Below are 25,964 nucleotides of genomic sequence, written 5' to 3'. Positions count from 1 at the left end.
AATAAAATTTCTTTTAATTATATAATTTTTATATAATAATATAAAATTAAAATTTATAAGTAAATTATTATTTTTTTTTAATTATAAATTTAAATTTAAAACTTATAAATTATTTAAATAAAAAAAAGTTATTAAAAAATTATTATTAAAATTAAAAATATAATTAAATTATATAATAAATTAAAAATATAATTTAAATTTGTATATTAAAAAATAATTAAATATATAAATTAATATAAATTTAAAAAATTAAATTTTTAAAAAAAAATATATTTTAATTATTATAATATATATATAATAATAAATAAGTAAATATAAAAATAAATAAATTAAATAATAAGTTAAATTTTAAAAAATTTAGCTTTTATAAAATTTTAAAAAAAATTAAAAAAATTAATTATAAATTTAAACTTTTTAATAAATAAAAAAAAATAAAAAAACACTTATATATTTAATTTTTTATATATTATTATTTAAAAAAAATAATAATTAATAAAAATATTAAAAATATTATATAAAATAAAATTATTATTAAAAAAAAAATATAAAATTAAAAATATTAATATTATAAAAATAAAAAAAAAATAAAAAATAATATTATTAAATATAATAAAAAAAAAATAAAAAAAAAAATATAAAAACTTATTAAATATTTTAAAATTTTAATAATACTAGTAAAAAATTTTTATTAAAATTTAAAATTATATTAATTTAAAATTATATTAATTTAAAATTTATTTTTTATTTTTTTAAAAAATCTTTAATTAATTATTAAAAAAAAAAAAAAATAATTTTAAAAAAATTAATTTTTAATTATAATATAATAATTTAATAAATAGCTTTTATTTTTTTATATTTAATATATTTTAACTTATTTAAATTAATAATATTTTATATAATAATATATTTTATTTTTTTATATTATATTTTTTTTTACTTATAAAAATATTTCATTTTTATATTTATATAATAATATTTTTTCTTAATTTTTTTTAATTTATTTTTTAAATAAAAATAATAAAAAATAATATATTTTAATTATTTTAAAATTAAATATTAAATATTATAATATAAATAATTTATATAAATATATTTTAAATAATAAAAAAAATTATTAAAAAATAATAAATATTTTTTTTAATTTTTAAAAATATAAAATAAATAATATTTATTTATTATTTAAATATTAGTAATAATAAGTTAAAATAAGAATTTATAATATAAAATTTTTAAATAAATTATTTTAAAAACTTTATTTAATATAATAAAATTAGTAAAATAAAAATTAAAAAATACTAATACAAAATTAAAAAATAATTATATTTATTAAATAAAAAATATATTATTTATATTAAAAATTATAAAATTTTAAAAATAAAATTAATAAAAAAAAATATTATATTATAATTTAATTTTTTTAATTATAATAATAAGCTTATAAAATAAATATAATTAAATTAATATAAAATTAATTTATTAATTATAAAAAAATTATTAAATTATTTAAATAATTTATTAATTTATAAAAAAATTATTAATTTTATAAAATAATTTAATTTATTTAATTAAATATATAAGCTTATATTTTTATACTTATTAAAATAATTTAAATAATTAATTATTAATATATTAATTATAATATAATTAAAATATAACTTATTAAGTCTTATTAACTTTAATAATAATTAATTATATTACCTGTTATTATTACTTATAAATCTTTAAACTACTTTACTAATATAAATTTAAATCTTAAGTTTATCCCTTGGAAATCTTTTATATTACTAATTTTATCTAGGAATTTAATAACTAAATTATTATATTATTACTTATTAAAATATTTATAATATTATATAAAATATTATTAATAAAAATTATTTAAATATATAAAAATAAAATAATTTTAGAATTAATTATAAAATATAAATTTCTATTATTATTAAAACCTTAGGGATTAAAAAAACTAATTTATAAAATTATTTATAATTTTAAAAATTAAAATTAATTTATTTATTTATATTTTTATAATATTATTTATAAATTACACTTATAAAATAAATAAATTTAATATACTTTTATTTAATATTATTAATATTATTTTATTATAACCTGGTTCCTTGTAATAATTAAATCTCTTATAATAGCTAGTTTTATTATAGTAATTACTATAATAATAATTATTAGCCTTATCTTTTACCTTGTTTAATTTAATAATATAACAGATTATTATATAATAATTACTAAAAGCTAGTAGCTTAAGGTTTGATTCTAGCTTATTATAATTATAAGACTAGATAACTCTTGCTGCTAATAAGGCTTATAAGTTAGTATTACAGGGAGTGTTTAAGTAATGCCTTAAGGGTTAAAATAGCTATTAGTTAAGCTGCTAGGATAACTTTATTTTACTATCTTAAAGAGCTAGGGCTTAAGGATAAGCCCTAGAGGGAGAAAGAATTATATTATAACCTGGTTCCCTGGAATAGTTAAATCTTTTATAATAGCTAGTTCTGTTATAGTAATTGCTATAATAATAATTATTAGCTTAATCTTTTACCTTGTTTAGCTTAATAGTATAATAAATAATTATATATTTTTTTTAAAAAAATATTTTAAATTATAATTATATTTTTTTATAAAAAAAATTTAAATATATTATAATTAAATTATAAGTATTTTTTATAATTTATTAAAATAAATTAAAATTTTTTATTTAAAAAATTATTATAATAAATTAAAAATTTATTTTAATAAAGTTTTTAAATTTATATTTATTTATAAATATAATAATATACTTATTATATTATTAATATATTAATATAAATATATTAATAAAAATAAAATAATTTTTTTTAAAAATAATATTTAATATAAAAAAATTATATTTAATATATATTATAATATTAATAATTTTTTATAAATTAAAATAATTTTATTATTTTTTTTATTAAAAAAAAATATAATAAATAGCTATAAGCTATAATAAAATTATAAGCTTATTTTATTAAATCATAAAATATATTATAATAATATAATTATTATTATAAAAAAAAATAATTTACTTTTATATTAATTAATAATAATATTTTAAATATATTATAATTTTAATAGTTAAATTAATAATTTTATAATTAAAGAAATTTATTTAAAATAAAAATAATAATTTTATAATTATATAATTTAATTTATAAGCTTTTAATAATATTAAAAATTAAAAATTTAAAATTATTAAATTTTAAATATAAATAAAATAATAAATTTAACTTATTAATTATTATATTTATAAATTTATAATTAAGTTATATTAATAATATTATTTTTATTATTTTAAAAATAAAAAATTATTTTTAATTTTAAATATTTTTAAAAAAAAATTTATAATTTTTATATTTTTTATATAATTTATAAGTTATATTATAAATATATTATATTTAAATATATTTTTAAAAATAAGCTTATTTAATTATTTAAAATTTATTTATTTTAATATTAATTAAGTAATAAAAATAAAAGAGTGTTATTAAAAATTTTATTTAATTTTTTTATTATTAAAAGTAAAATTAATTAAAAAGTAATTTATTAAAAGAAATAAGTTAAACTTATATATAAGTAAAAGATTATTATTTTATTTTCTAGCTAAGCTATAAAATAACTTTTTTATTTAAAAACTATTAATTAATTAGTTAACTAATTAGCTAATTAGTCTAAGCTTAACTAAGCAGTTTATTATATTCCTTCTTTTATAATTTAACTAAAAGTCTTGTTAAATTATATACAGCTAGAATTAAAGTTAAAAATTAATAAATACTTCATATAATTAAATAATAAAAAAAAGGCTATAAAAAAAATTAAAGAAAAATAATAAGTTAAATTATTTAATTAAGCTAGCTAGAATTGGATTATTTATAGCAGGCTATAAGATATAGGGTTAAATAAGAAAATTACTTAAGGATTTTTATTAGTACTATGCTATTTAGCTATAATTTAAAGAAAAAGGCAGCTATTAAGCTTAGTAAAAAGAATAGCTTTTATTAGGTTTAAACAGTTTCCTAGGTCCTACAGACTCTGGGGCAGCCGGAAAGTGCTTTTTACTAAATAATAAAACTGATTACTATAGAAATTTGTATATAAGCTTGTTTAATAACCTGTTTATAAGGAATTTTATAATTGCTAGCTATTTTTAACTGTGTTCTAATTTAACCTTATAATATTTGTATCTATATTAAGGCTATAAAATCTTTTACAAGGTTGTATTTAAATAACTGTTATATATTTAAGTAAAAAAACCTAGGAAAATTTATATAATTTTTATTATAAAATATTAATAAGATTTCCCCTTGTTTTGGTTACTAGTTTTTATTAAAGGAAATAAATTAGACTTGTATATAAGTAAAAAATTATTATTTTATTTCCTAGCTAGGCTGTAAAGCAGCTTTTTTATTTAGAAGCTATTAATTAATTAGCTAACCAATTAGCTAACTAGTTTAGGCCTGACTAGGTAGTTTATTATAGCAGCTTTAACTTTAAAAAAATATTATAAAAGTAAATTATTATAAGAAAATAATTTAACTTATTTAAGTATATAATAATATTAAAAAAAGCTAAAGCTTTTAAAAATAATTATTATTAGCTGTTTTTTTTATTTATACTAATTAAATTAATATTAAAATTAATAGTCTAGGTTATTATAATACTTTTAATTTTAATAATTATAACTGGTTTTTAAATTATTAATTTAATTAATATATATAAGCCTGGTATAAAAATATAAAAGTTATATTAATATACTAGGTAATAGCTTAAAAACCATAAGGAAAAAGATAAGTAAATTAATAAAATTCATATTAAATTTAAAAATTAAATAAATTAAATGTAAAAGAAAATTAAAAATATAATTTAAGCTGTTTAAGAAAATATAAAAAATACATAGAAATATATTATTATAGCTGTAAACTAGTATTTTTTTTATATAATTTTTATTTCTTTTTTTATAGCTTAATTTATATAAGAGTGCTGGAATTCGCGTTTTATTATATGAAGCTATAGTGTCTTGCTTTTTTAGATGTTATTTACGCTAGCTTGGATGTTTGATAAGCTGTCCATGTATTGACATCACTCTATGGAATTCGGGCCATTGTTGCACGGACCATAAGATAGATCACTGCGCCCTGCAGGATAAAATGATGTTTGATATGTACATGTGTGCACTACTGCACTCTCTGGGAGCATGGAAGCTCTGACATTACTGCCTCTGGAAATCATATAATTCCATAACAGCGACAGGTGGTCTATGAGATGGGCGTCCCACTGAGACGGCAACACGGGTAATAGGAATCACCTGGATCTAGTGGGTTGGTAATGCCGCCCGAAGTCCGAAGTGGTGGATAAATGCCGCCGAAAGAGGTGGGTTAGTGCCTTAGTGCCACCTCAATAGGTCAATGGTGGGTTAATGCCGCTCATGGAGGGTGCCAGGTACACGTATACATAGGTATGCCGGTACAAGTGGGTATATCCCGCCACCAAAGAGTTGGGGTGGGTTCCATATGTCCAAAGGGATACGAATGAATCGACTGGTTACAGAAATGAAAAACAGCAGCAACTGTTGATGCGTTTGACACGTATAGAAAAAATCTGCTAGCAACGATTTAACCCCCTATTCGGTGGCGTCAACCCTGGGTCATGTATTCTGTGCACAATGCGGAGAAAAGGCTAACAAATACAGTAATGGATGCCCTGGTTCATATATCCAACATCACCGCGTACTCCACTCTCTATGGATCTACCGAGCTGGCAATATACTCGAGACTAGTACTGATACAGTCTACATGATATGGTAATTTGTGGGAAGATCTACGCACGAAACATGGTTGGAGTGAAACGCAAGTTCCCAAAGGGAGTTACATTTGGCAGGTCATGAGCGCGTGTGAAATTTGTTCAATGACATATATGCAGTCAATTAGCTATATACCAGCCTGATATCAGGTTTCGTAAGAATCTTAGGAACAAACTAATTCATCAAGAAAGTTGATCGTCTGTTGTAAGGCTTTAATTGACGGGTTGGGGTTGCCAATCTCCTCGATTTCAATGTCTGGTGAGATGTTTCTGACATCGAAGCCATGACCCGCACCCTCTACTAGTCGTAGGAGAACTTTAACCTGATGCTCCTCCAACTTCGCGGCAGCGTCGGAACTTTGTGACATGTCTACAGCCAAGTCATTTGTCCCGTGAATCAAAACCGTCGGGAGGGAATCGGCTGCCAGTTCGAACGCCAATGGAAACCTGTCTTGACGATCAGCCGGGATGGCTCCAAGGCCTTCTTGGCGAATTCCAGCAGAAAGTCCTGGTAGGTCGGCGATTAGATCAGGGTACATAGCCGCCTGATGAATGGCATTTACCCACACCATACGGACATCTTGCGGGGATGGTGGAAACCGGTATCCACGTAGCGCTTGGTTGCTTTTGGCTGACTCAATGCCAGAGATGACACGGTCAAATTCAAGGACAAGAGGCTGATTCATCAGTGTACGCCCTGCTGTGACGTATGGACTTTTTGTGATGTCTAGCATGCCGTAAAGAGAGAGAACAGCCACTGGAGGTTTGCCTTCCGCAGCCAATCTGTTGGCTACGTAAAATGCCAAATTCCCCCCAGCACTTGATCCGGCAATGATCAGTCGGCCAGACTGATTGTTGACAGTCCATACGGCAGCATCATATGCATCCTGGAGCACATCAGCCCCTTTTGCTTCTGGGAGCAGGCGGTATGAAGGGGTAACATAACCCCAGGATCTCTTGGAGCAAGTCTTCTGCAGCCAAATTGGAGGAAATGTTGTTTCATCGCCAACAACCTGTACAACAGTAGACATATGCGAGTTAGAAATGGCTTGTGCTTATAGGAAAGGACGAACTCGGATGAATTTACCAGGTATCCTCCATGGTAGTGAATTACTGTTATTGTTTCGGAAGAAATAGTGCGAGGTGGAAAGACATTTAACGTCAGATCCACGCCAGATGCGTGTTTATAGATATGTGTCTGCATTTCAGGCGACTGATTTGGTATGGCGAATTGATTGGCTTTCGAACTGTTGGAGTAGCTATTACTACAAAATTCCTAGCGTATCTTAAACGTGGACATACACTGGCTTATATGGTAATGCCACCCAAAAACTCCTTACTTCTTCCGATGAACAGAAATACCGAGGACCTGTGCCGCCGATGTATGAGTTACTGATCGACTAACCCCGCGATCTATCGGGTTTTGGCGCCAATTCCCAATGAGACGGAGTATTTCGGGATTAGCAATTAGCTTCAGAACCATTGTAACTAGTGGGGCTGAAGAAACCAGGCTGATATTTGTTTGAATACATATATACCAGCCGCTTTTCTCAAAATGCTGGGCGTACGAAGACGCTCACCTTCTATGACACCATATGTATCCTTTGATATTCACAAATCATAACCCATTTTCAGGTTTTCAACATGTTTCGCGAGTTGCTCCCTCAGTTCAATGTTTTGCACATCCAAATCGGCGTACCTCTTGCCGCGGGCTTCTTGGTCACTGCCTATGTGGCTTATTATATGTTTTTCCACCCTCTTGCCAGGTTTCCAGGTCCTCCTCTTGCCGCATTGAGCAACACTTGGAAGACTTATCATATTCTTCGGCTAGATTTACATGAAGCTATTCTCAAGCCTCACTATCTCTATGGTCCTGTAGTACGAGTGGGGCCGAATGACTTGCATTTCTGGGACGCGAAGGCTGTGCCTGCTATCTATAAAGCCGGCAGATCTATGCCAAAAGCTGGATTCTACAATGCTTTCACAGCCTTTATGCCCAATCTGTTTGGAACAACCAATGAAGATGTAAAATATATTCGCGCTTCATCTTTTGTATTGCCACTACTAACATTCACAGCAACATGCTTTGCGCCGTCGACAGCTCTCTAACGCATTTTCTATGACTTCGGTTCGAGGTCTTGAACCAATCATGGACGATCAATTAGGTATTTTGCGGCAAAGATTAGAATCCATGGCATCAAACCATGAAGTGTTCGATCTAAAAGTAAGACTCTTTTGGAAACATTTCTTCTTTTGCGCCACTGCTTACGCTACTTTTGAAAGGAATTTTTGAGTTCGTGTATGCTTGATGGGTTGGGCGAAATGGCATTTGCAAGATCATTCGGCGCCCAGAAGAGAACCGACCCACCCGAGATCACTGCCATCCATGACCATATTCTACTCAGCTGCGCAATTGGGCAACTTCCTCTACAGGCGGTATCCAAATTTATTATCTCTTGGAGTCCAATCCCGAGGATTCGAAATCTAATTAAAAGCCGAACGATGTTGATAAAAAGATGCAAGGAGTGTGTCCAATATCGAATTCTTAATGAGCAGCCACATAAAGATCTGCTTGGCGGCATCATAAATGCGAAAGATCCAGAAACGGGTGCCTCATTGAGTAGACTAGAAGTCAATACCGAGGCTTTCGCCATATTGTAAGCCTGCCTTCATCCTATTCCCATAGACTTCCAGTATATATTCTGTGACCATAACTGACGTATTTGCTGTTAACCATTTATAGGGTAGCCGGGTCACATTCCACATCCGGGACTCTTAGTATGTTGTTTTACAACATACTGAAGAATCCGCAAGTTGTAAAGGCCATTGTCCAAGAAATTGATGATAACCTTCCGCGATTGTCGCCTACTCGAGTAGCACACTCGTTTGATGGTTTGGAGCGCCTGCCTTATATATCAGCCTGCATTCGGGAGAATTTTCGGAAAGATCCTGTATTCAACATGACTCTGTGGAGGAAAGTCATAAATCCAAGTGGTCTTTTTATCGATGGCAATTTCATTCCTCGAGGGGTAAGACTATCTGTTAATCTATCTCTATCATTTGAATTCGTTCTTTAACATTTTGTAATCTCAGACGAATGTGTGCGTTATAAATTACGTACTGCATCACAACCCAGATATATGGGGCTTGGACCACGATAGATACGACCCAAATCGATGGTTGAAAGACACATCTCCATCGCAGTCCAGACATCTCCTACCGTTTAGTACTGGCCACCGAGCATGTATTGGTCGGAATATTGCCACGGTGGAACTTTATAAAGTTTTAACTACCTTGCTTGGTGAGTACGAATTTTCGTTATGCCACCCCGAAAAAGACCAGCGTCTGGTGAGTTTGGGTATTGGTGAACTTGGTGGCAAGCTGCTCTGCACTGTTCGCATCCTAGATCATCCAGTTAGTAAGAATTCAGATTTTCAAACGAACCCCAGTTCGTGACAAACAATATATTGCAGGAGCATCGAAGACTTATAGCTCGCATACAAGGTTAGGGTAATATAGTAACGAGGTGCTGCGGCAGTAAAAATATTGGATGAAGGGATATTACAGACATTACACTACATTTCCCTGTCTCTTAACCTTTCTTCTAGAACGTGATTCTCAACATGGCTATCATACATCTCTAACAATGGATACTGATATATTAGCTTATAATACCCATAAAAATAATTAATGCACAAAGAAAACAATTCTAGATTACAGTTTTTGCTTCTGGTATGTCTAATAAATTCCGGTATCTATCCAGCAGTGTCCAGTTTCAGGTTCATAAGAGGCAAATATTTCTGCGACCCATGAACGTCATCTTCCATGAAGCCGCCGGATGCAACAAGCTTTCCGTTGCGCGTGCGGGGAATCGTGGCCTTGAATGCTAAAGCCTGGTCGAAAAACCCACAATACACAATGTCGTCAACGGAGAGATTGTATAGCTTTGCAATTAAGTCAGTTCGGAGAAGGCCGGTTTTTTTCACATAGTGGTAAGTTTCCTTATTGTTAAAGATTATGTCAAATGTAATTTCGTATGGACCCGCATTTTTTGACCGTATGACTTTGGCCGCTTCACCGATTGTGGGAGGAGGAGTGAAGGGAGTCTCAACTGCATTTGGCGCATCGCCTATGGTAAGCTGCGGAAATAAATGCCCAAGAGTTGAGGTGAAGTCATTATGTTGAGGTGAAGGACAGCGCTGAACACGATCTCCCACTCCGATAAGTAAAGCTTTGAAAGAGAATAAATTTCTCCTAGGCTCCTTGTCCTGTTCACTAATTTCAGAGGCATCTTCTTCGGCCTCTTTTAGTTCCATTAAATGATAAATCGAAAATTCCGCGCATGGACCTGTCTCAATTTCTCCCTTCCCCCCCAATCCAAAACCAAAATTGCCGCTCGTTGCTTTCTGGCCTTCATATGGTCCATGAATGCAAGCAACCCTTGCAGTAGAAGCAATGCTGGTAGCTGTTGCTTGTGTCTCAGCGAGTGCTTCGGCAACTAAAAAAACATTGCCCATATGAGCTGTTTTGTTTGTCTCGTCATATCCGTATGTATGGAACCCTAGCTCCCATTTTTCTGAGATATGGGTGTGTTGTTGAGCAACATAGCCCTTCACTCTATTCAAAAGCGGATGTAGCTGCGAAATAAGAATAGGATCCGCGAAAGAGCCAATGAACATAGTTCGATATCCAATAATCTTCGCGCTTTCCAATTTTACTGTGTAGCAGTCGCCGCTTCCTTTCGACGAGTGGAAGGTGGTTCCACTAACTCTCACTGAACATTTATCGGATAGCGTCGAATACATGGAAGCGGACAAATCAATGTATCCACCAGGTCCATAAAGTCGATCGGGGCGAGATTTCTCATATAGTGTGTGCGCTGCGACGGTAGTGGGGGTGCAAAGAGCGCCAGGCATTAGGGGCCTCACGTCAAAGCTGCCATCTCGGTAAATGGTCGCCTGGCATGAAGGACTTTTAGGTGTAGCACATAGGCCGCCGCATTCCATTATCTTGCCCATGTGAGTAAATCCTCCTAATATATGGCTATCCAGAGAAAGTATTTGGCTATAGCGTTGATTAAATGCATGATAGGCGCTGAAAGCAACATACGGCGCCGGATCGTAGGACCGGCCACCGATAATGATGTCGAAATCCGGATGGGTAGCCATGGCTCGTATGTAAGGTTCTGGACCCATTTGTCCAACAATAGTCTTTGAGGCCTTCACATCTTCGGCCGTCAAAGGAGGCACACAAGGACCGCAGCCAGAGATGGCTCCCGCCTCAAGACGTTCCAGAACAAGGGCGCTATCGATGTCACTATATATTGCTATAACTTTTAATTGAGTAGAACTAGAATCCAGCAGATTACAACAGTTAGTAAATACAACGTAGACATGCAAGAACTCTAATTAAATGGATTCCTTACTTGTAATCAGGCGACGCTAATATTTCTTTGACGATATCCACGAGCTCTTTGACATGGGCATTGCTTCCATCCCCTCCTCCTGATCCAATGAGCACTGGAACGCGATATTTTATTATGGTAGCGACAAGCTTTCGCAAATCTCTTTCATAGGATTCACGCGGACAAGTCATAGTTCCAAGAGCCAATTTCGCAGGTCCAGAGTCAGTAGAGCCAGAATCCAAGATAATTGCGGTGGGCATTCCGCTCTGAACTGAAGATTCCAGAGTATCTTTTATTTCAGACTCGTCAAATCCGTACCCCAGCATGCCAATGGGAGTAATAATGCGGCAGAGGGGCTCAAGCCCAGCACCGATATGGGCGTTAGATGCCATATTTTAGCGTTTTAATGTAACCAGCATAAGACGGGAAAATAAAATTGATGAGAATGGCAATACCTCTTAGTACTTGGCTGCTTGACGCAAGTTATATGAAATACCACTTACTAACATTCAGTAAGTAACCTTTCCCTGGGAGTATGGCGTTGAAGCGAATTCCGCTCGGGCTTACCGGATTTCATACTCGGCCCGACAAGCGAAAATCGGCAACGCATGCAGCCTACTCCTAGCTACAGCGAATACAGGCGATTCGGCTCACTTCTTCATTGCAACTTGGCATAGAACCGGAACATTCATCTACAGGACCGACAATGTCTGGTACTAGGCGAGCTTCGCGTACTTCTATGGCATGCACGACGTGCCGACAGGTTAAGGTATGCTCCTCCATGTGCAACTTTAATTTCGGGGAGCCACAATTTTTTTTAAACTAACTGCTCCGTTAAGCTGCGATGCGATGCACAACAGCGATTCCCAGCTCCTTGTTCTAGATGTGAGAAGCAAGTTAAAGCATGCATTTTTGATCCAAGATTCAAGAGACAAGTCGTTAGAGGGTAAGCAACAGCCATCTCATTCGCTTTATGTACCGACTTTTTATAATGACCACTCCACCCCTTTCATTGCCCTTAGGGCTTTAGAAAAGGCGATCGAAGAAAAAGAGGAGCTTGAAAGGCTCATTCATTCTTACAAAAACCCTTCTACGGCCATTGGTGTTAGCTCAACCATTGCATTTCAAAGCCAGGAAACAAATAGCGCCGAAAATGCAGCACCTCATACCCCATTGACTACTGACAGCTGCTTGCCAGCTACCACCACCTTGACCTATGAGCTCAACGGTGTGAAACTCGACTCTGATATAGCCAACGAGCTTCTGGAGCAGCAAGTTTGAATCTCAAAATGCAAAATACTATTCTGCTAACGTAGTACAGCTTTCATCAACATTATTCTGATCATGTCCCGTTTCTAGAAATTGAAAAATCGGCGGATTCTGTTTATCAAGCAAGTGATATCCTTTTCTGGGCACTTTTATTAGTATCGGCACGGAACCACCCTCTTTTCAGTCGACAATTTCCACAACTGAGATCTGCCTTTCACAGCCTACTGTCCGAATATATAGTTAGAGCTATCCGTTGTACATATACTGTTCAAGCACTTTTACTGCTCTGTACCTGGCCGATGCCCGTCGCAAGCCAGGGTGATGATCCAAGTTGGAATTATTGCAGCCTTGCTGTTTCAGCCGTGCAGCAAATTGGCATCCACGAACCTGTTCATATTGAAGATAAAAGATCTGCTCAGTCAATATCTTATTTAAAATCATGGCTGGGCTGTTTCATAGTTAGTACAGAGTATGATTCTCTATTTAATTTCACTCTACATGTGATATGAATTGAGATTATTGACGCATCTACTGATTTAGGCTAGCAACCGATTATGGTTTTCCACCACCAATGAGTCTCGTCGCTGGGCGTCTACCAATTATCAAATCACATATTCAGTCTCATTTTCCTGATGAATTTTGGGCGCGATGCGAGTTGCAGCAACATTCCATTCGGGTCTTCACGACTCTGCATGGTATTTCTTCTTCCAACCAGCTGCAGATGTCCCTGTTGGGCCTTCTTGAGCGTGATCTAGATTCTTTAGGAGCCAATATCAAGGCACGTGTTTCCCAGCGATACCATATCGACTTCTTGGCTGCAAAACTGCGCCTATGCTCTATACCCTCGTTGACATTGACTTCGAAAGAGGTGGAAAAAACAACAAATACACAAGAATGGGCAGCTTGGTACAGAGGTTTTCATGCGGCCATACAGCTTACAACCATTTATACATCTTTATGTTTATCCTTTCCACAGCCTCCAGCGGATGAATTGTTGCCTTACAAGCTCCAAGAGCGTGGAGCTGAAACCGTACATTACCCAAAGCACTTTTTTCGTGTTTTATGCATTTCTGGGATGTATTTGGCAAAGTTTCTCGCCATTGGCCGTGATATTCAACCTCGGGAGCGAACTTTGGCCCGCAACAAAATTAAAGAAGTGTACGAAACTTTTCTGGCCTGGTCAAACGAGGAGTTAGACGAGCCCTTTCGAACTGCAAGGATGATTCGACTTTTATCTCGACATGCAGAGGACAAAATCTCGTCAGAATATTTCAGTAACGATAGCGGGGATCCAAGTGCTACCATAGTTGACGATAGCATGAGAATTGCAAGGAAAATTCGTGAGCGAACAGCAGCCACCCCCGCGACGTCTGGTTAGTTTATGCAATCTTATTCATGCCATTCGTCATTAACAGCAAATTTAGTCAACTCAGAATGCCACCCCAGGCTTTCCAGGCCTGATGTTGTATCGTCTAACTGGAATGATTGGCTTCCTAATACATATGACGACCTCTTCGCGTTTTTAGCTTCACCTTCAAATAACTACTTTGATGAGCCATGGATATAGCACTGTATGGCGGTTAATTGCAAAGGAGAATTCGAAAAAAATATATATTTTCAGATTTTATAGCGCGGCGAATAGGAGTTATCAAGATTCGTTACTTAACATCTACTAATAACATTTTCTTCGGCACAAATATAAAGTGATCTTAAGATTGCCTATTATATCTAAAATGAGAAAATTATCTGCAGCGCCGCTAAATCTAGCTGTATGTAGACATTTTTATTTAAGCTCTAGTGTAATTATCATTATCCCTGAATTAGTGACTGCAAGAACTTCAAAGAATGACTTTGACATTTGAGGCTCTCATGCTTCGCCCCTTCCACAATATCAAGCTGCGCATTTATCCCATCTTCCCTCCATGACGCCTGTAATCTTTTTAAAGTTCCCAGTCTATTTTGCACAATTTCTTTATTTGGAATTTGATTCCCTTGGATTTTCGGCCGTGCGCTGCTCGATAGATTGGCGCCTCCTGCAGCCTTAAACTTTTGTAGCCATGTCCAAAATTCCGTTCCACCGTGAACTTCAACATCAGCATCACCTACAACAAGCTGTATTTTAACTTGCTTTATCAAATTTGTATCGATACGTTTCTCGAAGAGCTCTTCCACGTCTGATATTCCCGTCGGCCATGAAGTTGAACGATCCAAAATAGTCACGCTTCCTGGGGCTCCAATACTGACAGCTGCTAGCCTTTCAGGGTAGAGGTATAGGAACCGATGTGCAAATTGAGCACCACCTGAATAACCCATTAAGAAAATTTTGTCTGTGTCTATTCCAGGCCAGCGATAAGCTACCTCATTTAGCATATCCAAAAGCGCTAAATCAGATCGTAGCGTCGGAGATCGAAGTAATTTGTACGAGTCTAAGTCGGTAGAGCTATCGAGTCCGGCAGGGAAAAGCGGTGCTAGAATGGCACAAGGAGTGGACTCAGCGAATGGAATAAGACCCCTATCGGCATAGGAATCATCACGCAGAGTGCCATGAATAAAGACTAACAAAGGAAGCTTGCAGACTGCTGCCTGTGACGCGCCGTTCACTTGGGCTTGCAAGTTGTCCTTGTAATGATCTGGCGGGATATATAAGCTATAGGAGACTCGCGGTTCCGATATAAGAGCCCTTCGGGGGATTTTCCCTATCATATATACAGGCTTTAGGAATTGTGGAGGTATGTTGGTAGTGCTGAGAAGAGTTTCCATGTTGAGGATGGTATGTGCTAACAGGATTATTCCAAAAGTAACTTGCTTTTGCAATCTAGTAATGATAACCAAGGTTTTCATTTCTTCAAAGCACAAATAACTAACAATTTATAGCTGAGAAGCGAATATCGCTTACCGGTTTCCGGAGCGTTTATAGTATGGGAAGCGAAACTCGCCACAGATTCAGGTTGCATGTAATTAGAGTATTCTTGGTTTGAGTAAAAAGAAGTCCATATGGGTAAATCGTTGATCGAAGTCAATATTTTTGGAACTTAAATCTTACAATCTTAAATAACAGTAGCGTTCTAGGAAATTTAGGCAAAGGATAGAGAATATATAACATACAGCTATAACATATTCCGCCACTCATTTGACAGCGCGTTAGGAGTCGCATTTTGACTCTTGAAACAAACATTATTATTATTAATTATTCTACGTTTTAAGGAGGGCTCCTATGTCGAATGTTGATTTTATGACGCAAATGAGAAGCTAGGGGCTGAGCAAAGGCCGCGTATGCTATCATATGTAACCCATTACCTCGTATTGTCCGTGCGGTTAAAAAGAAGGTGTAAAATAAGGTTGGCGAAGAGACCCAGCCACTCTGGCGGCACAAGCTAATCCAATCGGCCTTCTTCGCTTGTTATACCGAGTTTCGCTTTACTCTGTATTCGTTAATCTCCACTCTACCCCAACTATAGATCTACACAGGAGGTGATCCTGCCAGGTAGTCGAATCCCTGGGAAATAATACAAATAGTAGTTGGCAAAGACTATAAGTGTCCAGATTGATTGCTTTCAACACACTTAGAATAGTCTCTCATTTTCTCCAACCTACATCATACTTGGAAAGAATTAAGCATTTGTCATCATGTCTAATATCGCGCCAGATAATGCCCGTTTGGAGGCTGAAGACAAGGCACATATTTCGCATGTCGAGTTACCGATTGATTCAACAATCGATAAGAAGGAACGACAAAAGCTCAAATGGAAGCTTGATTTGTTTGTTCTTCCGCTTATTTCGAGCGTCTATTTCTTTGCTTCAATGGTAAATGAGAGTTGCCCACAACACTACAATCGTTCAAAGGCTTATGATTTGTTTTTAGGATCGCTCTGATTTGGCGAATGCTCAAATTGCTGGGCTAGAAGATGAGCTGCAGCTCTCACCAAAAGATTATTCAAATGCTTCCTCCATGTTTTTAGTTTCTTACGTTCTATTTCAACTTCCAGGAACATTGTTAATTAAAAAGATTCGCGCGCCGGCGCAATTTTGTGGTGCGATGTTAACAGTAACGTGACACTTTTCCAATAACCCAAAGAATGTCTTGGCTAACTGTTGCATTATGTGTAGTGGGGTATACTTACAGTCCTCACGATTCTGGTAAAATCTAGCGGTCAATTGATAGCCATGCGATTTCTCATTGGTGCCGCCGAAGCCTTTGTTCAAGGTGGTGCATTTTGTGCGTATCTCTCCCCAAGCACAGATATTTTGCCAAACTAACCAAGACATGTTAAAACATTGTCTATATTACAGATCTTTCTTTCTGGTATGAATACCATGAGCTCGCTACTCGAGCTGCCATTTTCTTCTCAACGTCGACTCTCGCCGGCGCGTTTAATGGACTGCTATCATACGGGATTAGCAAAAATTTAAACGGGGTAAATGGATGGAGTGCTTGGAAGTGGATCTTTCTAATCGAGGGTATCCTACCTGTCGCATTTTCCTTTATTGTTTTCGCCTTCCTTCCTGCTTCACCCTCGGAAGTCCGCTATGGCTTCTCCGACGCGGAGAAAGAAGAGTTGATGAAGAGGAGCAAAAGATCACACAACTCATCTGAAGTACGCGTACAGCCAAAGAAGATTTTAGAACTTCTTAAGAGCATCCATTTCTGGCTATTTACGCTTTTATATTGTGCCTCGCTTTTTACAATATCTTCACTGTCCAGTTTTTTACCCGCTCTCGTTCGCGTAAGCACCCACCAATCTAATAAAGCAAAAATTGAACCTTAAGCTGACAATCGATAGGGTTTTGGATATAGTTCGGTCGGAGCTCAGTTGTTTACTGTCATTGTCTATGGATGTGCCTGTTTAGGCATATTGTTTTTCTCTAGAATTGCAGACAAAACAAATGCTCGCGGGTTGACAGTTGCCTTATCCACAGCTGGGGCCATTGCAGGCTACGCAATGCTAATAGGACTTGAAAATCGAGACGCCAGGTTTGCTGCAACATGTATAATAGCGTTTTGCATGTATCCCAAAATTGTTTTAATTATAACTTGGGCAGCTATGAACTTCATTGGCTATACTAGGAGGTAAGCTCTGATTGATCAAATGCAGTTTCAAGGAAGTACATCATCTAACTTGGCGCTCATAGAGGTGCCTCCTTGGCCCTGTTTAACATGTGCGCACAAGCTTTTTCAATTGCAGGCAATCAGCTATATAACGATCCACCGTACTGTAAGCAGCAAAGATATGACTATTAGTTTAAGCCAGAAATTGACAAACACACTCCAGACAAAAGGGGCAACGCTGCTTCGTTAGGAATGTCAATAGCAGTGGTTTTAATTTCTTTAATTCTCCACTGGTACCTCGGATATTTAAATGATAAGAAGAAACAAGTACAGCATTCATCTGAGAGCTCTGACTCTAGGCAACAAAGCTTGGAAGAGATCGGAGATTTGCATCCAGGTATATATCACATGGCCTTATATATGATTCAGCTGACCATTGTAATAGACTTCTTTTATACAACTTGAGATTGTTATTGGACATGCTTAGTCTGACAGATTAAGAAGTCTGCTGGAGACTCTTTCCTCGATGCGGTATGAGAATAATTAAACTAAAACATAGAGGTTCAGAGGAGTCATTAGCGCTGATATAGATTGGAAATTTTACGTGTTCGGATCAATTGACGAAAGGCTTTAACATGATAAATGTATCAGTCTTAATTTATGAAATGAAACTAGTTTCAATATCTGAGAAGTTGATTCTCTACAACGAAAAAAAAAAAAAAAGTACCCTGTGTTGTAGCTGCGCCATTTAACAAGAATAGCCATGAAGTCCAGACTCTTTCTTCGCAAGAATTGCGCCGGGGGGGTTGCACTCCTTTCCTTTCCCTGCATGCTCTCGGTATTTATAGGACCACCCTGCTTATTGTTAAAAACATAATCTACAATAGTAGCAGAGGAGATGCTTACCATTTTCGTATGAGCAAACGGCATAGTCAATACCACAGTCAGGGTCCTCACTAAAAAATCCGTGGTTAGTTTATATTAAATCTCGTATCAAAGTAGTAAAGCTAATTGAAGAAAACTAACAATGGGTAACAACCAGAAGCAACTCATGGCTCTTTACTATCAGTAGCTGGAGTATCAGCAGCCAGAACTGCAGGGATAGCGAGAAGAAGAGTAGAGAATCGCATTTTGAGTTGGATACCAAAGCGGCGTAACAAATGTAATAATAAGGCTTTATGCCATGTTGTAGTTACACCTAACCTAACCACCGTTTCTACACAAACATTTTGTGACTCGGCCCAATTGCTATCGAATAAATGTTAGGAGAGCCATCATCAGCGCTAATGATGCTCAACGTCATCACAAAGACTTTTTTGTAAAGGAGTATTTTGTTTCGCCACTGTCAGCACTGAGAGCTCCTTACAAAACGTATCCACCAAAATCCTCTTTATGAGGGCTGCTCCTCAATTTACACATCTGATTGGCGAAAGAGACTAACAGTAGGTGATGAATCACTTGTAGATTGGATTCCACGAGAATATTACTATTCGTGTAAGTGGCAGCAGTTATATCTCGCAGTACGTATGATCTTGTCGTTAAAATCTGAAACCTCTAAATCTGGTAATGTGTAAGTTCAGAATTATATATGCCTCATGTAGTAATTACTGGAGAGGGCTGATGATTACACAGGAAGATAAATGAACTAACGTACTAAAAATAATGTAAGCTGTCTTTAATCCGGAGAACTGCTTCGAAAGCTGTGATATCTCGATGCGCGAGCCAATATCCAACAATCACACCCAAAAGTGGCGACAAACGCTTCAAGACAATCCATAGAGATTTGAGGGTAAGCATGAGACACAGCGTATTGACCATATTCAAGATATCTTTCCGTTCATTTACGTGTGGAAACGGAATGTCGGGAATCTCTTTGTCAAGGAAGTCGCACAGGGGAGCCCAGCCATCCTCAAAACTAAACTCGAGTAAATTCTCTGGCGGGACAATCTTTCTCACAGCTGCGTAGTGCTCTTCGTATACTGCTCGAGCGTTTTTTCTTGCGTCCCGTACATTGCGCGCTCTGAAGCTTCCAAACACCATGTAGGGATGCGCTGCGAATGCAGTGATTCCTGTGACAGGTGCGATAATTCTCTGGAAAAGAAACGCACGAACTGGTTGAAAAAGTGCCTGCAGAATCGCTGCGTCGAAAGATTGATACCAAGAGTCAAATGGGCGCTGAACAAGAATCACCTTTGCCTTTGGGTATACTTTGGCTATGTGTTCCCCATAGAAGCCAGCGAAATCGCTAACGACTTGATAATGTCCCAAGAATTCATCCCAGTCGGCTTTCGTGAAAGGCGAAGATTCATGTTTACCAGCCCCGTGCCACACAGGAAAGCAAGCCTGCGAGGCACGTATAGAGGCTGCCCAGTTTGTCGAATTGAAAACTTGTTCTGCGCCATGGTGAACGTGCGCGTAACCCAGCTGTCGAAGTGCAGCGACGATAGATAATGTTCCACTCCGGGGGAGACCGAGGCAAAGGATACCTTCACCAGAGGCGAGACTGCCTTTGATAATCTTGGGAGGAGGTGGGGGTGGCGCTACGGAGTCCATGATGCTGGCTTTTTTTAGACACTTTGTTCAACGCTCTATAGGTTGATTAGCTGCGAGATATGGATCAACTTTGCCAACAGGATGGATTTGGATTTACAGCTGATACATATACTTGGCAGGGCATTAAATGATATAGAACTGGCATTAATTCTGCAGAATAGACGCTTCTCATCTAACTGAAGGTTTCTATGTATTGTAAGGGTTAAATCATAAAATATAGCGCTTATGTATTACAATATAGCGCTTATTTAGGGTAGTATAGCGCTGATTCAGTACAGCCTAGACCCAAAAGTCTCTGAGCGCCCCGTATAATATTGCCTACAACTTCCACTACACCATAAAACAGCTATCGCTATAGCTAATTAATTTCCTATCTGGTGAAAAAATGCGGACAGCCGACTTTTATCGTGCATGGAAAGCATTCTTCGTCGTTTAATGAGACACATCACAAATGGTTATGTTCGTATTGATAAAACCTCGATTAACATTACAACTACTTCGTAGTAACCGACATCAAAATCCAGTCCCCGCGCAAGATTTTCTTCTATTGGGTGTCTCTGTCCGTTTTACGCTGTCATATGAGGTCGAAATATTCGACTTAAAACGATTGGGTTTAGTCGGTTTATGTATATTAACTACCTAACTCTAATGCAATCTATACCGCAGGTAAATTTTACCGCCTTCCAGTGGCCAATAATTAAGGTAGGTAGGTTACAGCAGCATCCGCTTACGAGCTAGACGCTTCCAAGTATTATAAACACTGTAACCCCACAACTAGCATTTTTATAACGCTATTATTCTATTACAGCAACATCAGGACAATTGAAATCACCAATTTTGATGTCGCGGAGAGCAGTATGATTGAATCTTGTTATATGGGCTTGATCAACCCGATCAACCCGGCCAACCCAATCAACCCATCAGGGAGGTTACCTGACCCCAATCAAACGCGTTGACTACATGGAAGAAAAATGCAAAGCAACCAATGAACAGACCAAAAGTGGTTTGTTATCATGCTTACACAGCTGGATTTATGTAACACTGCTCGTAGTCGTTTGACGCAGTCATAGTTTTAATTGATCTTTCCACTGCCGACATGCATGCTGTGCAGCTGAGAGTGAAGACCAATGGCGTGGATACTATCTTTGTACACGAGAAAGATATTCAAATTGACACTTCGGGATTGGCTCGCCCTATTTAGCCGCTGTGGGAGGCAGAACGATAACTCTCAAGGGGCTCTGCAGCTCTCTAACATACTACCCCCTCTACTCAAGGACCAGATACCGTGCACCTTGGCACTGACGGTCAAATCCTTGATCCACAGCTGCGCATCACGGATATCGACTATTAAAATTCTTGATATCTGGGAAATCCCATAGCAATGGAATATAAATCTTCTACCATGACACTTGGTCGACTATGATGCTGTTACCAGCCTCATGGCCACAGCCGGGGCTTCCATAAATCTTATTTGACTTTTAGGTCACTTATTCCACTGCTATCACAGCCTACAGTGGCCTCACAAGCCGTAAATTTTATCTTTTGTAGCCTGTAAATGGTAGCCCTGGCGTTCCCGCCAAAGCTCAGATTATATTTTAATTGGTTCACCTAGAAACGACAACTAGCCATCAGCTATTTGGGATACTATTATTAGTATTGTACTTTATCGGTCCAGCTGGATGCTGATTTTATCACTCGGCTTCAATTAAAATGGCAAATATAGCTTCATAGGTGTATAATAGTTCTATAAGAGATGTAAACAATCACACCTGAGTGTTTTCATAATTTCTTTTCCAATATATATGCTATTTCCGAAGTGTTACTATAGCCGGATCTTTTAGCCTGACAGTAGACTAGCACTCCTGTGCTGATACAAGACTTGGTAATTGAATTATAGTACTGATCAAAACATTGAAAAAATACTACTAGAAATTCTTCAAGAGACTAACTTAGTTTGAACCATTATCTTAACACGGATTGCATACATGTATGTATGATGCCGTCAATTTTTCTATGGTTCATCACAGCTGCTGGCAATTATAAATGGCGCAAGTTATTCATTTTGAAATACCACGTGAGCGATTTCGCAGTTTGTTGGATCACCCCACTCACGTGAGAAACATCTACTGGCACTCCTCCAAATCCTGCCAAGGCAACTTCGTAACATATATGTGTATGAGATATAGAAACCAGGATTATCCTTTCTGCGTTCAACGCGGCTGTGGAGAGTGAGAATTATCGCTGAAATCAGTGAACCACGGTTTATAGCATCACGCTGCTGATCACTAGCAACGCCGTGATCGACAAAGTACAAGGCAAATTTCTGGACGAACTGCGCCACAGAAGCTCAAAGATCTGCCTTGCCCTATCCTATTGAAGTAAGGGCCTAATTTTTTAAAGAGTATAATAGTTTACCTGTTTGCTGTTCAATGCAGAAGCAGTTAGACCTATTCTGCTGAGCTGTAGTGCTGCTGCTATCATCAACTTTGAGCAAGCCTCATCACTCCTTTGGAAGCAGCATCACGCCATGAAAGACTCCAGTGGCAATGAGATCACCTACGTCGATATATCTGGTGAAGATAATCAACGCAAGGCCGCATCGAACTTGTGTTCTCACTGTGATGCTATTCTCCAGCGAGTCTTGGAGCTAGAAAATGGGGCAGAAAAGAGGCCGATTCGAAGGTTGGGTGGTGTTAGGTGGAAGCCAGCCGACCTGGAATATGACGCGCCTATCCATGAAGAGGGTAAAAAATTCGAAAATTCGTCTATTTTCCTTACATTGGCAGAGGACAACTCCATGCCGCATAAATCAGATCGTGAAGAGCTTCGTGCATCATCGCAACGAGGATGTATGTTGTGTACATGGCTTATCCAGTCTCTGGACTCGAGATCAAAGCATACCAGGGGCAATATCATGGAACAATGGTTGAAGCGTCCTGCTACGGTAGAGCACTCCATAATGAAGTCATTCGGCAGCAACCCGTGCTCTCAGCATTATACATTGGCCCTCAGATGTCCGGCGCCGCCTTCGGTTTCTTTTGAAGACATTACTCTCCAGAATTTACAGGCAACAGTGAGTGTCAACAACGGAATCATGCCTCAGGCTTCGGCAAGCAAGCCGTGGCCATATGATACTCTTCGGGAGGATGAGCTTGCGACTCTTTTCATTGATGCGATACCTTCGTCCTCGATGTCTCAGAAACTGCTGGATTCAGTGATTAACCTGGGACAAGAGACACCTTCAGCTGCTGTACTGAATATGATTAGTCTATGGCTAGATACGTGCGGTGAAAACCATCCAGAATGCCAGATTCACACTGCAAATAAATCACAGTATTTTCCAGCACGCCTCATCAATATTCAGTCCACAGATTCAGTGCGAGTGGTTGATACACGTACTATTGCTGCGGAAATACAAGCTTCTACCTTCAAATACGCCACCCTATCTCACTGTTGGGGATCTATTCATGAGCCTCAATTGAACAAGGTTACAGAAAGTACTCTTAAGCAGGGAATTTCTGTGGATAAACTTCCTCGCCTATATCATGATGTTGTCATCCTTGCTCGACATCTACAACTTCGTTATGTGTGGATTGACTCTTTATGTATCTTGCAGGACTCTATCGGAGACTGGCGACAGGAGTCAGCAAAAATGGGAGATATATATGAGAATTCATATATCTGCATCGCAGCGACGCAGGCCCCCGATAACAATAGCGGAATGCTCGAGACGCACAAGGTGGACTGGCCACGGCCTTTTGTTTATAAAAACCTTATTGTCAGTGCAGATATTGACCTAAAATCGTCATTCTCCAATTCGTCACGACCTGGGTGGTGCAATCGAATTCTCGCACTTTCAGAAAGTGTACTAGATAACTCACCACTAAATCGAAGAGCCTGGGTTCTTCAAGAACGTATGCTTTCGCCCCGCGTTCTTCACTGCACGACTGGAGAGTTTGTCTGGGAATGCCGCAGGGGCATGAGATCAGAAAGTCATGTTCTTTTAACATCTGGTGGCAGTGTAACGAAAGAAGCGTGGAGTCAAATGCATAAGGCTCCTTCGAACTTGAAGCAGCCTTCGGAATGGCATCTCCATTTCGAGCACAGAAGGCAGTATCTTGAATTGTGGAGTAAGATTATTGGACGTTTCTCTTCATTCGACATAACGTTTCCTCAGGATCGATTACCAGCCTGCTCCGCTATCGCGAAGCGGCTGCAGCCGATCTTAGGAGAGTATGCAGCAGGGTTATGGGAAAGATTCATGCCAAGCCAACTCCTTTGGCGTCATGCCTGCTTTAATACATGCGAAAGAAAAAACTGCTTGAGGCAAAATAATAGTCCCTCTTGGTCATGGTCATCACTAGATTGCAAGGCGGAACTAACACGTTACTGGGATGCTACCTACAATGCTTTCCCAAACATGGCCAGGATGTCATATACCCCGGTAGGGGATGGTAGCGCAGCTATTTTGATTAAGATATTAAAAACTGAGGTCGCATTATCTGGAAATGATATAACGGGCGCAGTCGAAGGAGGGCGCATTGATCTTAGTGGGCGGCTGTTTCCTCTATACAGAAGCGTGGCATTCAAGTATACGCTGACTCCAGAACCGGAACCAAGTGATCCGAATTTCAATTTGAGATTATACTTTGATAACGCTGATGCCCATACCTTTGAGGAAGATATGGCCCTTCGACGCCAGATAAGTCCGTCAATTATGATTCAGGTCAAAGAGAAAGTTGCTAACAAGATGTCCAGCCGAAGAATTATCGGATTCACGCTTTGGTCAGCCTATGGCAAGCTATGGAAATATGATAAGAAGCCGCCAAAAGCTGGTGGAACACCACTCTCCATCATTAACCAAAATGTGCTGGTTACCAGTCATATCAACCTCCAAGCCCTCTGTGACATCAATTCCAAAGCAAAAACATCCAGTGACAACAACTGTTCATGGACTTGTTCTGGAGCACATAGAGGGATCTACTGGGATATATCGACGAACTGGAACTTTTATTTTTAATTTAGAGGTTTTTGAAGATAATACTTCGACTAGGCTTAACATTGCGACTCCTTTAAGCAATTCATGGCCTTCACGACTGGACTACAATGCCGAAACAGGATTTACAATAGCTATCATATAGGGTTATAGAATTATCGTTTAACTTTGGACTACAAACGCTACAAGTTAATATTCTCCCAGGTTTATGTATCACACGGTAGAGTCTTGGATAGACTTAGAGAATTTATAACTATACTATCGCTAATCTATGTGCATTCTTGACATCAATTTTAAAGTTTGATACTATTAGTGAAACTATCTAGCTATTTAAAGTGCAATCCTAGAAAAAGGTCGATATCGGGAAAATATTCACATCCTCCTTATCAACACAGTCGACTTTGATTGCCATACTTTTAGAGCGGACAGCTCTAAGCTACTCTTGTTGGATAATCTTCAACTAGATCGCCTTACGGGCCAATTTGTACATGATATATAGCATTGGTACTCGCAGATATACTGCCACTGACAATCTTCTATTGAATCAACAATAAAAGTGGTGTACCTGGACATAGATATTACCAAATCCGCTAGTAAAAATAGACAAAAGAGTCCAAAGATACCTAGTAAGTAAAGCTATACTTCTTAAGACTCGTTATGCGGATAAATTCACCCTTATCTAGTATCAAAGAGCTCTCAATAGAGCGCATATAGGCACCGTCTGATTAATTGTATCTAAGCGATTGGTCATCATATTACAGCCTTCAAAAAAACTTCCATACGGCGGAAATTCGGAAATCCGGGCAAGAAGTTTCAACGGATTTGTAAATTCAAGTAACATTAACAAGCCTATCACCAGTCTCAGC

General features: G+C 36.8%; 8 protein-coding genes across 8 annotated transcripts; 4 read left to right on the top strand and 4 right to left on the bottom strand.

Annotated features, from left to right (window-relative positions):
* Window positions 1-5,533: 5,533 nt before the first annotated feature.
* GGI43DRAFT_416072 (alpha/beta hydrolase) lies at window positions 5,534-7,208 on the bottom strand. Its single transcript, XM_083207229.1, has 4 exons — window positions 7,132-7,208; window positions 6,917-7,076; window positions 5,720-6,842; window positions 5,534-5,657 (listed from the first exon to the last, which is right to left on the bottom strand). The coding sequence occupies exons 2-3, from the start codon at window positions 7,031-7,033 to the stop codon at window positions 5,994-5,996; spliced, it is 966 nt and encodes a 321-aa protein (XP_083056609.1). The 5' UTR covers window positions 7,034-7,076; window positions 7,132-7,208; the 3' UTR covers window positions 5,534-5,657; window positions 5,720-5,993.
* A 164-nt stretch (window positions 7,209-7,372) lies between these two features.
* On the top strand, window positions 7,373-9,355 carry GGI43DRAFT_416070 (cytochrome P450). The gene is made up of 5 exons (XM_083207228.1): window positions 7,373-7,854; window positions 7,907-8,053; window positions 8,113-8,486; window positions 8,573-8,858; window positions 8,923-9,355. Exons 1-5 carry the CDS (start codon window positions 7,474-7,476, stop codon window positions 9,283-9,285), a joined length of 1,551 nt encoding a protein of 516 aa, XP_083056608.1. The 5' UTR covers window positions 7,373-7,473; the 3' UTR covers window positions 9,286-9,355.
* A 157-nt stretch (window positions 9,356-9,512) lies between these two features.
* GGI43DRAFT_222088 (uncharacterized protein) lies at window positions 9,513-11,745 on the bottom strand. Its single transcript, XM_083200375.1, has 2 exons — window positions 11,255-11,745; window positions 9,513-11,178 (listed from the first exon to the last, which is right to left on the bottom strand). Exons 1-2 carry the CDS (start codon window positions 11,623-11,625, stop codon window positions 9,585-9,587), a joined length of 1,965 nt encoding a protein of 654 aa, XP_083056607.1. The 5' UTR covers window positions 11,626-11,745; the 3' UTR covers window positions 9,513-9,584.
* A 167-nt stretch (window positions 11,746-11,912) lies between these two features.
* On the top strand, window positions 11,913-14,189 carry GGI43DRAFT_416065 (Zn(II)2Cys6 transcription factor). Its single transcript, XM_083207227.1, has 6 exons — window positions 11,913-12,002; window positions 12,073-12,179; window positions 12,256-12,504; window positions 12,555-12,971; window positions 13,043-13,875; window positions 13,927-14,189. Exons 1-6 carry the CDS (start codon window positions 11,940-11,942, stop codon window positions 14,067-14,069), a joined length of 1,812 nt encoding a protein of 603 aa, XP_083056606.1. The 5' UTR covers window positions 11,913-11,939; the 3' UTR covers window positions 14,070-14,189.
* Window positions 14,190-14,311: 122 nt separating this feature from the next.
* Window positions 14,312-15,262, bottom strand: GGI43DRAFT_387717 (Alpha/Beta hydrolase protein; the record flags this gene model as incomplete). The annotated part of the gene is made up of 1 exon (XM_083203972.1): window positions 14,312-15,262. The coding sequence occupies one exon, from the start codon at window positions 15,260-15,262 to the stop codon at window positions 14,312-14,314; it is 951 nt and encodes a 316-aa protein (XP_083056605.1).
* An 867-nt stretch (window positions 15,263-16,129) lies between these two features.
* GGI43DRAFT_430645 (MFS general substrate transporter) lies at window positions 16,130-17,574 on the top strand (the record flags this gene model as incomplete). Its single annotated transcript, XM_083209283.1, has 5 exons — window positions 16,130-16,306; window positions 16,365-16,547; window positions 16,610-16,718; window positions 16,793-17,226; window positions 17,284-17,574. 5 exons carry the CDS (start codon window positions 16,130-16,132, stop codon window positions 17,572-17,574), a joined length of 1,194 nt encoding a protein of 397 aa, XP_083056604.1.
* Window positions 17,575-18,575: 1,001 nt separating this feature from the next.
* GGI43DRAFT_416064 (sulfotransferase family protein) lies at window positions 18,576-20,265 on the bottom strand. The gene is made up of 2 exons (XM_083207226.1): window positions 19,203-20,265; window positions 18,576-19,109 (listed from the first exon to the last, which is right to left on the bottom strand). The coding sequence occupies exon 1, from the start codon at window positions 20,100-20,102 to the stop codon at window positions 19,203-19,205; it is 900 nt and encodes a 299-aa protein (XP_083056603.1). The 5' UTR covers window positions 20,103-20,265; the 3' UTR covers window positions 18,576-19,109.
* A 1,950-nt stretch (window positions 20,266-22,215) lies between these two features.
* GGI43DRAFT_416061 (HET domain-containing protein) lies at window positions 22,216-25,366 on the top strand. Its single transcript, XM_083207225.1, has 2 exons — window positions 22,216-24,808; window positions 24,861-25,366. The coding sequence occupies exons 1-2, from the start codon at window positions 22,630-22,632 to the stop codon at window positions 25,241-25,243; spliced, it is 2,562 nt and encodes an 853-aa protein (XP_083056602.1). The 5' UTR covers window positions 22,216-22,629; the 3' UTR covers window positions 25,244-25,366.
* The last annotated feature ends 598 nt before the right edge of the window (window positions 25,367-25,964 follow it).

Source organism: Trichoderma evansii (assembly GCF_050947405.1).
Source record: "Trichoderma evansii strain SZMC 28006 chromosome Unknown GGI43scaffold_26, whole genome shotgun sequence".
Taxonomy (NCBI): Eukaryota; Fungi; Ascomycota; class Sordariomycetes; order Hypocreales; family Hypocreaceae; genus Trichoderma; species Trichoderma evansii.
The sequence above is the reverse complement of the archived record's forward strand: the minus strand, read 5'-3'. Positions and strand labels throughout refer to the sequence as shown.

Coding starts and splice junctions, on each gene's coding strand:
- GGI43DRAFT_416064 (XM_083207226.1), bottom strand. CDS start 20,102: ATGGACTCCGTAGCGCCACCCCCACCTCCTCCCAAGATTATCAAAGGC.
- GGI43DRAFT_416065 (XM_083207227.1), top strand. CDS start 11,940: ATGTCTGGTACTAGGCGAGCTTCGCGTACTTCTATGGCATGCACGACG. Junction 12,180..12,255: donor AAGAGACAAGTCGTTAGAGG/GTAAGCAACAGC, acceptor CATTGCCCTTAG/GGCTTTAGAAAAGGCGATCG. Junction 12,972..13,042: donor TGTTTCATAGTTAGTACAGA/GTATGATTCTCT, acceptor CTACTGATTTAG/GCTAGCAACCGATTATGGTT.
- GGI43DRAFT_222088 (XM_083200375.1), bottom strand. CDS start 11,625: ATGGCATCTAACGCCCATATCGGTGCTGGGCTTGAGCCCCTCTGCCGC. Junction 11,179..11,254: donor TTAGCGTCGCCTGATTACAA/GTAAGGAATCCA, acceptor GCTGGATTCTAG/TTCTACTCAATTAAAAGTTA.
- GGI43DRAFT_416070 (XM_083207228.1), top strand. CDS start 7,474: ATGTTTCGCGAGTTGCTCCCTCAGTTCAATGTTTTGCACATCCAAATC. Junction 7,855..7,906: donor TTGGAACAACCAATGAAGAT/GTAAAATATATT, acceptor TAACATTCACAG/CAACATGCTTTGCGCCGTCG. Junction 8,859..8,922: donor GCAATTTCATTCCTCGAGGG/GTAAGACTATCT, acceptor TTGTAATCTCAG/ACGAATGTGTGCGTTATAAA.
- GGI43DRAFT_416061 (XM_083207225.1), top strand. CDS start 22,630: ATGAAAGACTCCAGTGGCAATGAGATCACCTACGTCGATATATCTGGT. Junction 24,809..24,860: donor GGCCCTTCGACGCCAGATAA/GTCCGTCAATTA, acceptor CAAGATGTCCAG/CCGAAGAATTATCGGATTCA.
- GGI43DRAFT_416072 (XM_083207229.1), bottom strand. CDS start 7,033: ATGCAGACACATATCTATAAACACGCATCTGGCGTGGATCTGACGTTA. Junction 6,843..6,916: donor ACTACCATGGAGGATACCTG/GTAAATTCATCC, acceptor ACTGTTGTACAG/GTTGTTGGCGATGAAACAAC.